We start from the raw sequence: 13,655 nt of genomic DNA, 5'->3' as shown, positions 1-13,655 counted from the left end.
GTCAAGGTGTGTCATGGTGGAGTGGAGGGCTAGTGAAACTGCGTCCTCGGTCAACCTTTTTGCCCTATAGGCAAATTGGTGGTGGTCTAAGGAGGGGGGGATGCTGTTCTTCAAGTGTCCCAGTACCAGACGTTCGAAACACTGCATCACCACCGGTGTCAGTGCCACTGGCCGATAGTCATTGAGGGTCCAGATGGCTGATTATTTTGGGACAGGGATGATTGTGGCTGCCTTGAGGCATGTGGGGACAGAGGCCTGCTGCAGGGAGGTGTTAAACAGGTTGGTGAGCACCGCAGTCAGCTACCCTGCGCAGTGCTTCAGAACCCGCCCTGGTACTCTGTCAGGTCCGGTGGCTTAGTTGGGGTTGATCTGCTGCAGGGTCCGTCTCACGTCGTGGTGCCTCAGAGTCAGCACCAGTGTTAAGGGTCCCTGCTGTGCCTGCGTTTTGTCACTGTTGTCAGCACAGTCAAACATGGCAAAAAAGCAGTTCAGGTTGTCAGGGAGGGATGAACTTTGTGCGTGTGTGGAGCTGTTGCTGTTGTAGCCGGTGACGGTTCTGTAAAATGTTAAAAAAAAATACTTTAAAATGTGAAATTGTTTTTTAAATGTGAAACTTGTTATGCTGCCTTCTTGGCAGGACTCCCCTGGAAATTAGCACAGATGACTGCACTAAGCCCTTTCTGCATTCAGTAATTTGCTTGTCTTTGTCTTCACATGAATTGATCCTGCATTGTACTGTATCCTGTCTGGTATGTAGTATTTATGGAGTTAATGTGTTTTTAGCTGGCTGAAATAAAAAGTCCCCTGGTGGGTTAATGATTTTGATTTGACTCTTCTTCCGAGCTTATTTATATAAAGCTAACTTTGAAAAAAAACAACCTCAAACAAACATTGTCACAGCTGCACTATACCAGCATTATACCAAGATTATTTTTGAGCACCAAAAATAAGATATCACTGCGTAAATTGTTTGCAGTCGTCAGCTTATCAATCACTCTTCAGGCCAGGCTGGGGGTAACTCTTGGTCCCTGTGCCGCAAAGTGGTGGCAGTTCAGGGCAAATATGTGCAGTGTGTCGCAACACCACTCCTGCTCATTCAGTGCCTGAATGGTTGAACCAGTTGAATTGGTTTGTTTTTAGCAATATCCATTTAATTAGATAGAGACTTGGTTGTCATTGCACATGTACACAGCAACGAAAGTACAGAGCAACGAAATTACCAGTTACAACCCATCCAAGAAACATAAAAAGACAGTGTGGGGAGACAGGACGGATAGACTGTCGGGACGCATGCGCTCCCTTTTAATTAGATAAGAAAAGGAAAAACAGAGGGAAAATGAGGGAAAAAAAGGTAATTCCCAAACTTGGCCCCTCAAAGGGGGGCAGACAGTGTAGGGATTAGGAAAAAAACAGTCCTCAGCACATAAGCAACATATTAAAACATCACAAACACACGTGGGAGGGGGGAAGGGTGTCGGGGAGGGGAGGGGAGGTGTCACAGCTCAGACACCGGGGGAGGACGCAGCCAGCGGGCGCGTCGCATCACTCGCGTCATACTGTACTGTAACGAGGGACGGAGAGGGGGAGGGAGTCCAGAAGGCGTTGAGTCCAGGGGTGTGTGTGTGTGTGTGTGTGTGTGTGTGTGTGTGTGTGTGTGTGTGTGTGTGAGCCCAAGGACTCCATCTCCACCCAGACTCAGCAGTGTCTCTTTCCCACTGTTGGCCAGCAGTATTTTCTCGCTGCACAATGTGGTTTAATTCTCTTGACCAGCCCAGGTCTGAGTCCCAAATTAATGTGAGCTATATAACTGGTAATTTTTAAAGGAACATATTATGGTGTTTTTCCAACATGTAAACATAGTATATGATTTCAAGAAAACATGTTGTTGAAGCTGTTTGCTGGAAATAGCTTTTATGAAAAACAATCTTGCTTACCGCTATTTCACTCCGGTTCATTCCCTTCAGAATGCTCTCTTTCTGGTGTCTGTAGCTTTAATACAAAAAAAAAAGTTTTTTTCATAATATATCACCTTTAAGATATCAGCAAATGGCCAATACATGCTGCTTTGAGACTGGCAGTAAGGATGCTTACTGCTACATGATCAGGCTTAAAAGCACAATTAGCTCATACAAGAGATTTCCTAATTATATATCAACAATGTACAGACAAATGATGTCTTTGTTCCAGGATTTGTGATGCATGGCAGATGAATTTCATAATATAAGCACATTTAAAATTCACTTTGCTAGACTGGTTCAATTGTGTGCCATGTGCTCTTGTACTTGCCATGTATTCAGCGATCTGGGCATAATGAAAGCTTTCTTTTATAATCAAGGGAGAATCACAATCATCAATAGGATTTTTAACTTTAATGACTTCAGAGCGACAACAGTATTTCATATCAAATGATAACTAGCGGTATGCAGTACGGTTTGAACCTAGTGCTCGGGAAGTGCCGGAGACAGTTCTAGAGCATCTTAGAACAGGGGAGTGGTGGTGGGGGATCTAGAAATATGCCAAGTCTTCACGCACTCCTGGGCCTGGCCTTTATCCTTCAACCTCACCTGGGCTTCGGATGTCGTCGATCTTCAAGATCATCTTAACCACCTGAGTGGCCAACGAGATCTGCTGCTTCTTGCCAAACAGTGTCTCAATCACGTGTTGCTGCTTCATGTCTGTGGAGGAAAAAGTTTGGATTAGTTTCAGTTTGTCTCGTCTATAATTGGCAAAAAAAATGACAGGTGAACCGGCTATCTTACCGTTGGTGTTAGCGTGCATGCAGTCGATGCCAAGGTGGGGCTTGTTCTCTGAGACCTGCTTGGCTCGGACCTCTGTCAAGGTCTGGATGGGGTTCATCCCCCTGTTCTCTGCCAGGGCCATAGGGATGACCTCGAGAGCATCGGCGAAGGCCCTAATGGCCTACTGCTCCAGAGATGGACACTGAGGGACAGAGGGTTGGCACACAAGTTAGAGGGTGTAGGGCCTCCGGATAAACAAAACTGGACTTTTGACACTTTATTACAATATACCAAAACAGCATCAGGACACAATTAATGTGCAACACGATGCAATACCTTATCCACAGCTGACGGCCAGGGCACACGCAATCTCAGATGCTCCACCTCCATACACGATGCGGTTGCCTCTGACCAAGTTGCTGATCATGCACAGATCATCATGGACTGCACGCTTGGCTTCCTCGATGATCTGATTGGGGCGTGTAAATGCTTTGTTTAACGATCCCCAAGTAAAGAAATAAGGAACAAAAGGAAAAACACGCCCACCATCTTGTTGCCCCCGCGAATGAAGATGGTCATGGCCCGGGAGTTCCTGCACTCCTCGATCACCAGCATGCGGTCCTTGGTGGTGTCGAAGCAGATCTCCTTCACCACACCGGCCACGCCAAGCTTCTCGGTCGTCAGCTCACTGAAACGCAGAGCGATACGCCCTCCGCTGGCGATGGCAATGAGCTGCAAAAAAATAAAAGTAAAATAAAGGATCGTGACTCGATACAAGTTAAGACTGGGGCACAATACAGGTACTCGGTGTCAGCCCCTTAAAGCAGGTGTACCTCAATCTCAGGCCCTCCGACACAGCGCCCTGCGGCTCATTCTGCAGCAGCAGATGGTTCGCCTCGTCATCAAAGCCCCACTGACAGATAGCACAAGGTGGCGCCATTATCCTTCACCTGCAGATACAACACCAAAACGTTCAAAGTCAGTTCAGTTGGAGGGACATTCAGCCAAACAGCACTCCATTCAACACTTATGTTGGGAGGGCGTCAATGTAGAAACACTGACCTGCTTGATCATCTCCAACTGACCTGCTTGATCTTCTCGTACTTCTGAAGTGCTCTGTAGTTATGCTTGGTCTTGGGCATTAGGCGCTCAAACGGGCAGGTGAGGATAGCGATTTTTGTGTATTTCAGAACCTAAAAGCAGAGGTGACCAGCCATTAACATTTTAGTCACATCTCACATATCATCACATATCACAACAGATCATTATCATCTCACTCTTCACTTTCGTATTATTAAAGAAAAACTAAAAATCTGGGAACCATTTTCAAAGTTGCCCGCAAATTACATCTATTTTTAATCAAGCATTTGTGCAAAATCAACCATGTAGAGGGAACTCACACTTTGGATCCCAGGGTGGTCGTGGCAGTCTGGGTGAGTGGTTCCCTGTTGTTGGGATCAAAGTGGAAGGTCTCGCCAATCTTGTCCAGCTGCTTAATTGCAATGGCTGCTGCCTGATGGTACCCATCGGAGAAACTAATGGGGAGGATCCCCCCGTCCAGGAGAGGCTCAGCCTGCTCAAGGAGAGCCCTAGCCAGCACTGTGGGTGAGGGACATGTCTGAATCAATACCCCAGTATGGAAGACTACTGGCTCCCGCATTGGCTGAGAGCAGGTGGCAGGCCCCTAAATATATTGCCATCAGCTGGTCATGCGAATGCTTCCAAATGTCGCATGCATTGTTAAAGGTGACGTATTATACCACCAGGTGTGAGTGTGACCAGCCGTTACAACAGCTTATCACACCTGGTGGTGTAATATGTCACCTTTAATTGCTACTGCCAAGACATTTGGAATTGCCGTGCTAATGTCAGATGCTTTGTACATATATTAGAGGTGTTCTATTGCGTGCTTTTGTGAAAAAAAAATACAAAATCTGCAAATGGTAACATATTGTACAATACAAATTTGAACATGAAAATCCTCTCCATGAAGTCGAAATGGCATTCAAAGAAAAAAAGGGCAATGGGGAAGACGTTTTTGGGCCTTCATGTAAATACAAGAACTGTTCACTTTTGAAAACATCTCACAAGTATAAATTGTTCAATCGATAGATACCCCTTAAAGAAAACATCAGCTCTTTCAACCCCAAGAAATCCCCAGGATCACTTGACTATTAGTTCACATGATTTTAGAAATCCGAGGGGCCTGCATTTTGAACACATTATTTTCCCTTACCAACAACTCCAGTTGTTCCATTTCTCATCACTCACACACACACACACACACACACACACACACACACACACACACACACACACACACACACACACACACACACACACACACACACACACACACACACACACACACACACACACACACACACACACCTTAACATGCCATGCTTATGTCCTTGGTTTACAGGTTATTCTCGGCTCTGACAAACAAGCATCACTGCCAAGAGGGCCAAGCCTAAACCATTTCCACTGCTCACACACACACTTAGTACAGCTTCTTGTTCAGCTCACCTCCTCCAATACTCTGCGAATCCCCTCTGTGGGAGCGACCATCAGGAAGCCTGGCGAACACATCGGTGAAGGTGTCCCCCCGGTCAACGGCGAAGTCAAACTTCCCTTCAGTTTCAGCCCTCTTACCTCGACAGGGAACGCTGTTTCTAAATGGATCCAAGCTGAAACACATGCAGTTCCAGCGGTTATAAAATGCACATTGAATGGCAATTACATGACAGTTACTATTGTTTAATGTCATTAATTTTGTGTTTTGCCGTTGTTATTTTATGCAAACATATAAACTACACAACTGCAATGCAAATCAAACTTTATCCAGGCACAATCCAAAATAATGTTAGAACATAAAAAGTGACATAATATATATATATATATATATATATATATATATACACATACATACAGGGTGCATGGGCCCCTGATGAAGAGCTTATATAAAGTAGGATAAATCTAAGTTGTAGATATAGATACGTCAGGCTCTGTATGATACTCGAAATTGGTGAGTTTCAATTAGAAAGAATCAGAGAGGGAGAATACAGATGGGACATGCCATTATTTTCATCGTTGAAGGATATGTTTCATTCTGCAATTGTAAGCCTACACTTCCTGACCTTCAACCTGTAATGGTCCGAACCAAAACCATTGGTAGAGAGTAGAGACACAACATAAAAGTGGTTGTTTATCCTAAATGAAAGCGAAGAAGGGCTGTGATGTAAAACTAATTTGATCCTTTGTGGTGTGGCGGTCTCGTGCTAGGTATGACTCGAAGAGTGGTAAATGTTCAACACGTGGTTTATTCTAACAGAGACACAAGGTAAACGGGCTTGCGTTCTGGAGGTGTTTCATGAGGCATCTGACGAAGACAGGGTAACAAAACAGTGCACTCACACTAGGCACTCACACTACATCACCAAGCGTCCGCTGCATGGACCATAATAAAGTCTGCCGCCAGTCAGAGTTCTAACAACAATGGACAACAACACAGAGAACACAGTTCGCACTTTGCTGAGTTTGTTGCTTATTTGGATATATGTTTACCGTTTAATGGGAAAGAAGGCTCGTCGCCTTTATTATGTCCGCTGTCGTCGCATGGACTATATACGTCATCCAGCTCAGGTTGCGTAGCCGTGCGTGTGCGCGTGTTGGCTCATTTGCATCTGTACCGTAGCGGCCCGTACCGTAGCAGCACACCTCTCCCAAGTGGCCAAGTTGGGCGGAACGGTAAACAGGCCACGCCTACATGTTCTAATTGACCCAGGTAAACCTTAAACGGAAATGGCAAAGGGGCCATGTTTGTAGTCTTTAACTTATTTATAAAATCATTAAAACCTTATATGGTGTTATCCATTATGTGGTGAAGAAACCATTCATAACTGTGGTTAGCTTGAAACATGTTAGAAAGTCAGAAGTCATGTCAAAAATAGCATAGACTAAAATAATTTACATCAGCTGCAACTGAGGTCAACATGCTAAAGTGTTACGGAGCAGGACACCTATAATTAACCAGAGCAATGCGTACATTCACAGGACTGTGTTGGAGTTAAAATGCTGTGAACTCAGGCTGGTCATATCTGCAGCTTGCATTTAGCATAAGCACTCAAACAACTCCAGAATCATAATAGGACAGTTTTTTGCCTGGTTTGACACACGTACCTCTCTGCCCGGTGGTTTTTGTGAGTGCAGGGGGTTCTTTCCAAAAACCAATCTCAACCTCAATTTGACCCTACCACTATCCAGTCAGTCCTTGCATGCAAACTAATAGTGACTCTGAACCATAGAGATGTGAAATTGTTTTTTCTGAAAAGTGACATCTATATTTATCTCAATTATGCAGTTCGGTGGAGGATTGTGGGTGGCTGGTTGCATACAGCCATGAGGAACTTGATACATATTTAAACTAGGCTGCAACCCAAACAGCTACATAAGCTAAGCAGAACGTGCCAACCACAACCGCTTTTTCACAAAATATACTTGCTGAAGCACAGAAGACTGTTCTGTTCCGATTGCTCTGCAACATAGTTGTGTCCAGCTTACCATCTAACATACCTTTGATAGCGACAACGTTTTTATTTGAAGCACTGGTAAACATGAAGACATAGGCTATAATAACCACCCAAATCAATGGCGGTATTCGTCAGATTTTAATATACAGTTACCTCATTAGCTGAGAACATTGAAACATAAAGGTGAGAGATGTACAGTTTAAGCAAATGAACCTGCGTAGCATTATCTTGATAATATCTGAAATCAAACAGGAGACCAAAATTCATATAGATCACACGTCTACTTGCAATATGGAAAACCCACAGAGGAAACAGGTCAATGGTTGCCATCCCTAAAAGCAAAAACTAATCTTTGAGGTCCATCGCTAGATCCGGATAAATAGAGCAGGTCTCCTCGCGATTCTTTAAAAAAATATTCACAGTATTCATTTTTTTAATCACATCCATGCATGTCATCGTTGGTTGTCCATGACACACTTCAAATGGCACTTCAATAAAATCTACAGAAGTCGTTTGCTTTCATGGCAAGCTGGGAAATATTCAGGAAACATCGTTGCGGGATTTTGTTTGTGGGGGTTCACGAACAGAGAGAAAGAGAGATCTATTTGCAGGGGGGGGGGGGGGGGGGGGGGGGGTTGAAGAAGCTTCTTCAGGTTCCTTTGAGGAAAAGCCACCAGGCCTCAGAGTGCTGTATGCAAGTGTTCACACCACTGCTAGCGTATCAACAGAATGAACACGATGGGAAGAAAGGACAAAACCGGATCCCAGCTCAAAACACATAAAACACAGGCAAACACAAGAGAAAGGGTGCTGAAGTCATACGATATATATCTGTCCAGCGATAAGCAGATGGAAAACGTATCCCCCCCCCCACACACACACACACCACCCTTCATTTTCCCTTTTTTTGCATTTTCAGAAGCAGATGCAACAAAAAACGTAATGATACAAAAGAAGAAAGAAAAAATGGTCTGGCACTGTGAACAATTGGCAGTCGTCGAAACATATGAAAGATGGGGTGGGGCGAGGAAAAAGTAAAAAAAAAACACTTTTTGTTGACAGGCAACTTGTTTTACCGAGACAGTCGTCAGTCCCCTGGTCACACACAACCATACAGCAGTAGTATTTAGTACCAGAATGAAGGTTAAATACTAGTAGTACTAGTAGTAGTAGTAGTAGTAGTAGTAGTGGTAGTAGTAGTAGTAGCAAGGTATACAATAGTCTTTTGCTTTCTCCGGGAGACTGTTCTGATTGTTAACCAACCTATAAAGTGCTTTCTCGAGGGGAAAAAACAAACAAACAAATCACACAAACAAACAAACAAACAACAACCTTCGCCTTAACTCGTTTATAATAAACCTCTCCCTCTGAACAATACATCAGTTCTATCAATTACAGCCTCACTGACACTTATGAACCAAAAAACCAAGCTAAAGAGAGAGGCAGAGCGATGAAGAGACGGAGAAAGGGTACAGTCCAGGAATGAGCAGAGAGCTCTCCTCTCTCCCCCCCCCTCCCTCTTCCTCTCTCCCCCCCCTCCCTCTTCCTCTCTACCCCAGGTAGGCTTTTTTGTTTCCTTCTTCATTTTCTTTTCCTTCCAGTTGGTTCCACGCTCTGTCCCCGCCGGCTCTACTTCTTGAAGGGCGTCAGTCGGCCGATGTTGTGCCAGAAGGTGGAGGTCTTGCGCTTGGGCTCAGCAAGCATGAACACCTGCTGCTGGGGCAGCGCGCTGGGCATGGACGGGTGCTTCTGACGGAGCAGGAAGTCGTAGTAGGGCCTGGTCACTGCTGCCGCCGCGGCAACCGGAAGGAAACACAGAGGAAATCACATTTTCATTGTGAGACGAAATAAAAAAATATTGTTATTATTATCATGTGATATTGTTATTGTTTGATGTCGTGATTTCTTTGAATGCCGATAGGATCTGTATTGTCCTTCTGCAAACATATGGTACGATGTTAGGTTCCCTGCTTTTGGTTCGAATGGTTTGTCTCTACCATGGTTTTTTTGTTTATGTGGCCTAACAGAACAGAACATAGTCGATAATAATTTACTGTAGGAAAATCCTCTATAGTGTCCTCTATAGGATGGTACTGGTATTATTTCACTTCCAGTAATAATACATTGCTATTTAAACAATATCAGTCACCCTAACGATACAGGTATGGTAGAACAAGATGCTCACATGTATAGATTGCTCCCCCAAATCCTGTAAATTATTTTAATAATAGCTTATGAACTTATTTGCATCTGTAAAATGTATGTATGGTGTTTATTTCCAATAAAGAACGACATGCAAATACAAATTGTGGAGAGGAGGTATGAAGAAAGGCTTGAATTACGGTTTAATGATGACACGGAGAAGAGCTCATAATTATCAATCTCCCCTGGGGGTTTGATAATCACATTTTCTAGCCTCTCACTGGGATGATGATTGCCGTGGGCAGTCTGACAGGGAACCCCATCATGGTATTTGTGATCTCTCTCTCTCCCTCTCCCTCTCTCCCTCTCACCCTTTCCCCGTCTCTCCCTCGCTCTCTCCCTCTCTCTCTCTCCCTCTCTCCCCCTCTCTCTCTCTCTCTCTCTCTCTCTCTCTCTCTCTCTCTCTCTCTCTCTCTCTCTCTCTCTCTCTCTCTCTATCTCTCCCTCTCTCCCTCTCTCCCTCTCCCCCTTTCCCCCTTTCTCCCTCTCCCCCTTTCCCCCTCTCTCTCTCTCTCGTCGTGCCTACCTTTGGGCTTCCCAGCTGGGTGGTTTTTGCAGGCGTTCAGCATGGCTTGCTTCTTCTGGACCTCGGTGAGAGAGAAGCCTGGAACACACACCAGGGAACGTTACAGGGGGGTTGCGATATGCTGCATAGCACACACTACACGACTGCTGAGTAAATGCCCATCCATCATCTCCATAATATCTTAAAGTAACGCAAAGGTGAATTCAAATTGTCCATTCACAGTACATTGTATTCACATCAATACATTTGCTTGTGTATATTGTACGTCATCCATGACACACTTCAAAGGGATGTCAATAAATCAGAAGAAGTGCTGTGCTTTCATGGCAAGCTGGAAAATAATCAGGAACCTCCACTGTACAGCCCACGCCTGGTTGGCAACCCATGGGGGCAAGGATGGAGTTATGCACAATCTGCTAGTGTGAGGTTCTATGGCTGCCTCTGACGCAAAGAGGACCCGACAGCCTGAAAAGGCTGTGGTAACAAATAGCTCTTAATCAGGAGGTATAGGAATCTATAGGACCTAGCCACAGCACTTCTGGGAAACACATTCTCCCGATAGCTGGCTGCACTTAAATGAATGTAGTCTGTAACTCTAGAACTAAACACAACACCAGAGTCCACACTTTCATGGTTATACTTGGAGTGGATAGACAGGAAACATCATCCTGTTTTAATGTCTCCTCTAGACGGATTGACTTGCCTATGGGTGCACGTGAAAATGCTATGGTCTACTGTTGAAAGATAACACTATACAGATAACAATGTACTAATAGAGAGCATTGATCGGTTGCTCATGAGTGTACTAGAAACTAGATGTTGGTGTCCTTCTAGTCATAGTTAAATGAGCAGCATATAAACCTCAGTGGGCCCGGTCACACTTTTCTTGGCCTGATTTTGTTCTAGGAGGTTTTACTTATTCTGCTCCAAATCTATGATGTTGAATACAAACAGTTGTACAGTTTCTTTTTTTTTTACAGTACCACATAGAGGTTGGCTTCAAAGCCCATCCTCCCACCCCAGTATGTGGAGCAACGCTAATATGTGCTCCTGAATTATTCATTCATTCCAGGACATTATTATTGTGTGTACAGTCAATAGCTTGTTTCGGTGTACACACCACACTATATGGAATGCTTACTTCTGTATTTATTGTAAAGGGAGTTTAGCAGGATAGTACCTCTTTGCTTTTACTAGTATAAAGCTGTAAACAGTATGAGTAGTATGATAGTATATCAAAACAAAAGGAGCACTGGTGTTGTTAACGATTGCATTTCTCAATGTACCACGGGTCTATTGAGACCTAGGACATGTGTCAGTGGAGGCTTCTCCATTGAGGAGAGGGAGGAAGATCCTCCCTAACATTGTTGAGAATAAAAAATGTAGATGCCCAGACTATTGTAATGAATTAATGCCCTTAAATATGACTACTTTATTGCCTTTGAATATATAATGTTCGTTTCCCTGGGTAAAGGGACATTAGCACCCCCTATCGCTTATTGACAATTACTTCAGGGAGGAAGGTCCTCCGTCGCCCTCCGTTGACTCCCATTCATTTCCCCGAAAGTACTGGCGGCCGGTGGATAACATGGGTTTCAATGGGAGAGAGGAGGAAAGTCCTCCTCTGAGTGGGTGGGACCTTAAGGGGTCTGATTCGCGCAAAAATCTATCCGTCTGCCTTATGAACCAATAAGCAGGATCCCTGGATGTTGAGCAGCGTTGCCAGATTGGTCAGATTTCCCACCCAATTGGGCTACTTTTAACCATGTTAGGCTGGAAAAATTATCATTCGGCGGGAAATCTGCCCAATCTGGCAACGCTGTCGATAACAAACCCGGTCTGCATTGCCGCGGTGCTCAGTCAGAGACGCAGAGCAAGTGAAATCTGCGATAGCGAGATCCTAAATGTACAATGGAAACATTGGAAACGGAGGACATTGTTAACGTCTTATTAAAAAAAGCATTCCATTCATTGAGTTACAGTGCTAAGTTAGAGACCAAAGAAAGAGGTAGACCACTTCCCAAAATCAAGGTGACCAGAAGTAATGGCAACGTCATTGTTGTGAGTGCTACATGGTTTGCTAGGTACGCATGGCTTACTGGTAGCATTACAAGCAATCGACTTTATTGCTGGCCCTGTTTGCTTATGAATAATAGCAAATCTCCAACGTGGGCTGTTCATGGTTTCACTGATGTGGAAAATCTTGATAGGGCAACCAAACGCCACGACAAGTGTCAAGATCACGTTGGTGAGCACCAACGTGATCTTGACACCCGTCGAGATCTAGGCCCAATGATAGGCCCAGATTTTTTTATTTACTTTTACAAATCAATAGTAGGCCTGATTTGACTAATATGCTTTGCATCCTTTCCTTCTCAAATTACAGTGATGCCACTGGTGGCTTTGTATAAATTGTATTCACATAACTCCCTCCCTGCTATTTTGTAGTTAACCAAAACACCTTGAAACAACTTGAGTCTCACATTCTTATGCCACCATACACCAACAGTGCAAGCATGCCAATGGCAACCAAGCGTGCAGTCCTTCCTCCCTCACTTTAAAAACCACCAGCCGCCACTGACATGTGTACATATGAAGTATAATGAGTAACAAAGAAAAAAGTGATTGAGTTAATAACATGTTCATCCCAGCATACACAAACAATTGTTGGTGAGTTCAAAAACAATTGAATCAATGGCTTTGGGTTGTTTAGTACAATTAAAATGGAGAACTCAGAGATCAGAGTTCATATGGTGTTTTGCCAACATATGGTTGGCGTGTGTGTGTGTGTGTGCGTGTCTGTGAGTGCTTGTGTGTGCATGTCGATGTGTGTCCATTTCTGTGTGTCTTTGTGTGTGTGTGTGTGTGTGTGTATTTGTGTGTGTGTGTGTGTGTGTGTGTGTGTGTGTGTGTGTGTGTGTGTGTGTGTGTGTGTGTGTGTGTGTGTGTGTGCTTATCTGTGTGTGAGTCTCTGTGTGTGTGTGTGCTTATCTGTGTGTGTGTCTATGCATGTGTGTGTGTGTGTGTGTGTGTGCGTCCATTTGTGTGTGTCTTTGTATGTGCGTGCGTGCGTGTGCGTGTGCTTGTCTCTGTGTCCATGTGTGCGTGTCTGTGCGCTCACCCGTCTCGCGGTCGTGCTGGACCTGGAGCCGCTCGTCAGCGAAGGCCCGCAGCCACCGGAGCTTCTGCTCGGGCTTCTTGGCGCACAGCAGGTGGACGCTGTCGCTGGCCAGCGAGCGCAGCTTCAGGGCGTTCTTCACGCTGACGTTGAAGTCCTTCTCCCGGCCGTCCTCCACGTCCGTCACCTCCATCTGGTCCATGTCCACGCGGCCCTTGTAGTACAGCATGTCCCGCCGCAGCAGGTCCTGGGGGGGGGTCGGGTACAGGTCGGTTCGGTTGGGTGAGCCCCGTTACAGAAGAGGTGGCTTACTGGCGCCGACGCTAATGGCCGACGCTACCCGTGAATCATAGAAGCAGTATCCGTCTGCTAAGTTGTTTCGTCAAATAAATAAAGGTATTAGACACAGGAGCAGGACAGCGGAGCAGTACACGGCGGTGTGTTTCTAGTCTGGGAGATATTCCTGCTAGTCCGGGCGGCCGTGTCCCAACGTACATGAGAGTCGGCTGAAATGGAACAGCCAGCCATCAGCCTCATAT

The 13,655-nt window shown here is 45.0% G+C and overlaps 1 protein-coding gene and 1 pseudogene across 6 annotated transcripts in view; both read right to left on the bottom strand.

Moving 5' to 3' along the window:
• Positions 1-202: 202 nt before the first annotated feature.
• Positions 203-5,439, bottom strand: LOC130377664 (T-complex protein 1 subunit epsilon-like; annotated as a pseudogene).
• Positions 5,440-8,821: 3,382 nt separating this feature from the next.
• The window catches only part of arhgef4 (Rho guanine nucleotide exchange factor (GEF) 4), a 77,108-nt gene continuing 72,274 nt past the window's right edge, over positions 8,822-13,655 (bottom strand). For 5 of the 6 annotated variants that reach the window (XM_056584097.1, XM_056584100.1, XM_056584099.1 and 2 more), the window contains 3 exons: positions 13,120-13,363; positions 9,999-10,076; positions 8,822-9,057 (listed from right to left, as the gene is read on the bottom strand). In XM_056584097.1, coding sequence (XP_056440072.1) covers positions 8,900-9,057; positions 9,999-10,076; positions 13,120-13,363 — 480 coding nt within the window. In that variant the 3' untranslated portion in view covers positions 8,822-8,899. The remainder of the gene's footprint in view (positions 9,058-9,998; positions 10,077-13,119; positions 13,364-13,655) is intronic. The other variant, XM_056584098.1, reaches the window with a different exon arrangement.

The sequence above is a fragment of the Gadus chalcogrammus genome, chromosome 23 (genome assembly GCF_026213295.1).
Source record: "Gadus chalcogrammus isolate NIFS_2021 chromosome 23, NIFS_Gcha_1.0, whole genome shotgun sequence".
In the NCBI taxonomy this organism is placed as follows: domain Eukaryota; kingdom Metazoa; phylum Chordata; class Actinopteri; order Gadiformes; family Gadidae; genus Gadus; species Gadus chalcogrammus.
This window is presented reverse-complemented; position numbering and strand designations above follow the sequence as displayed.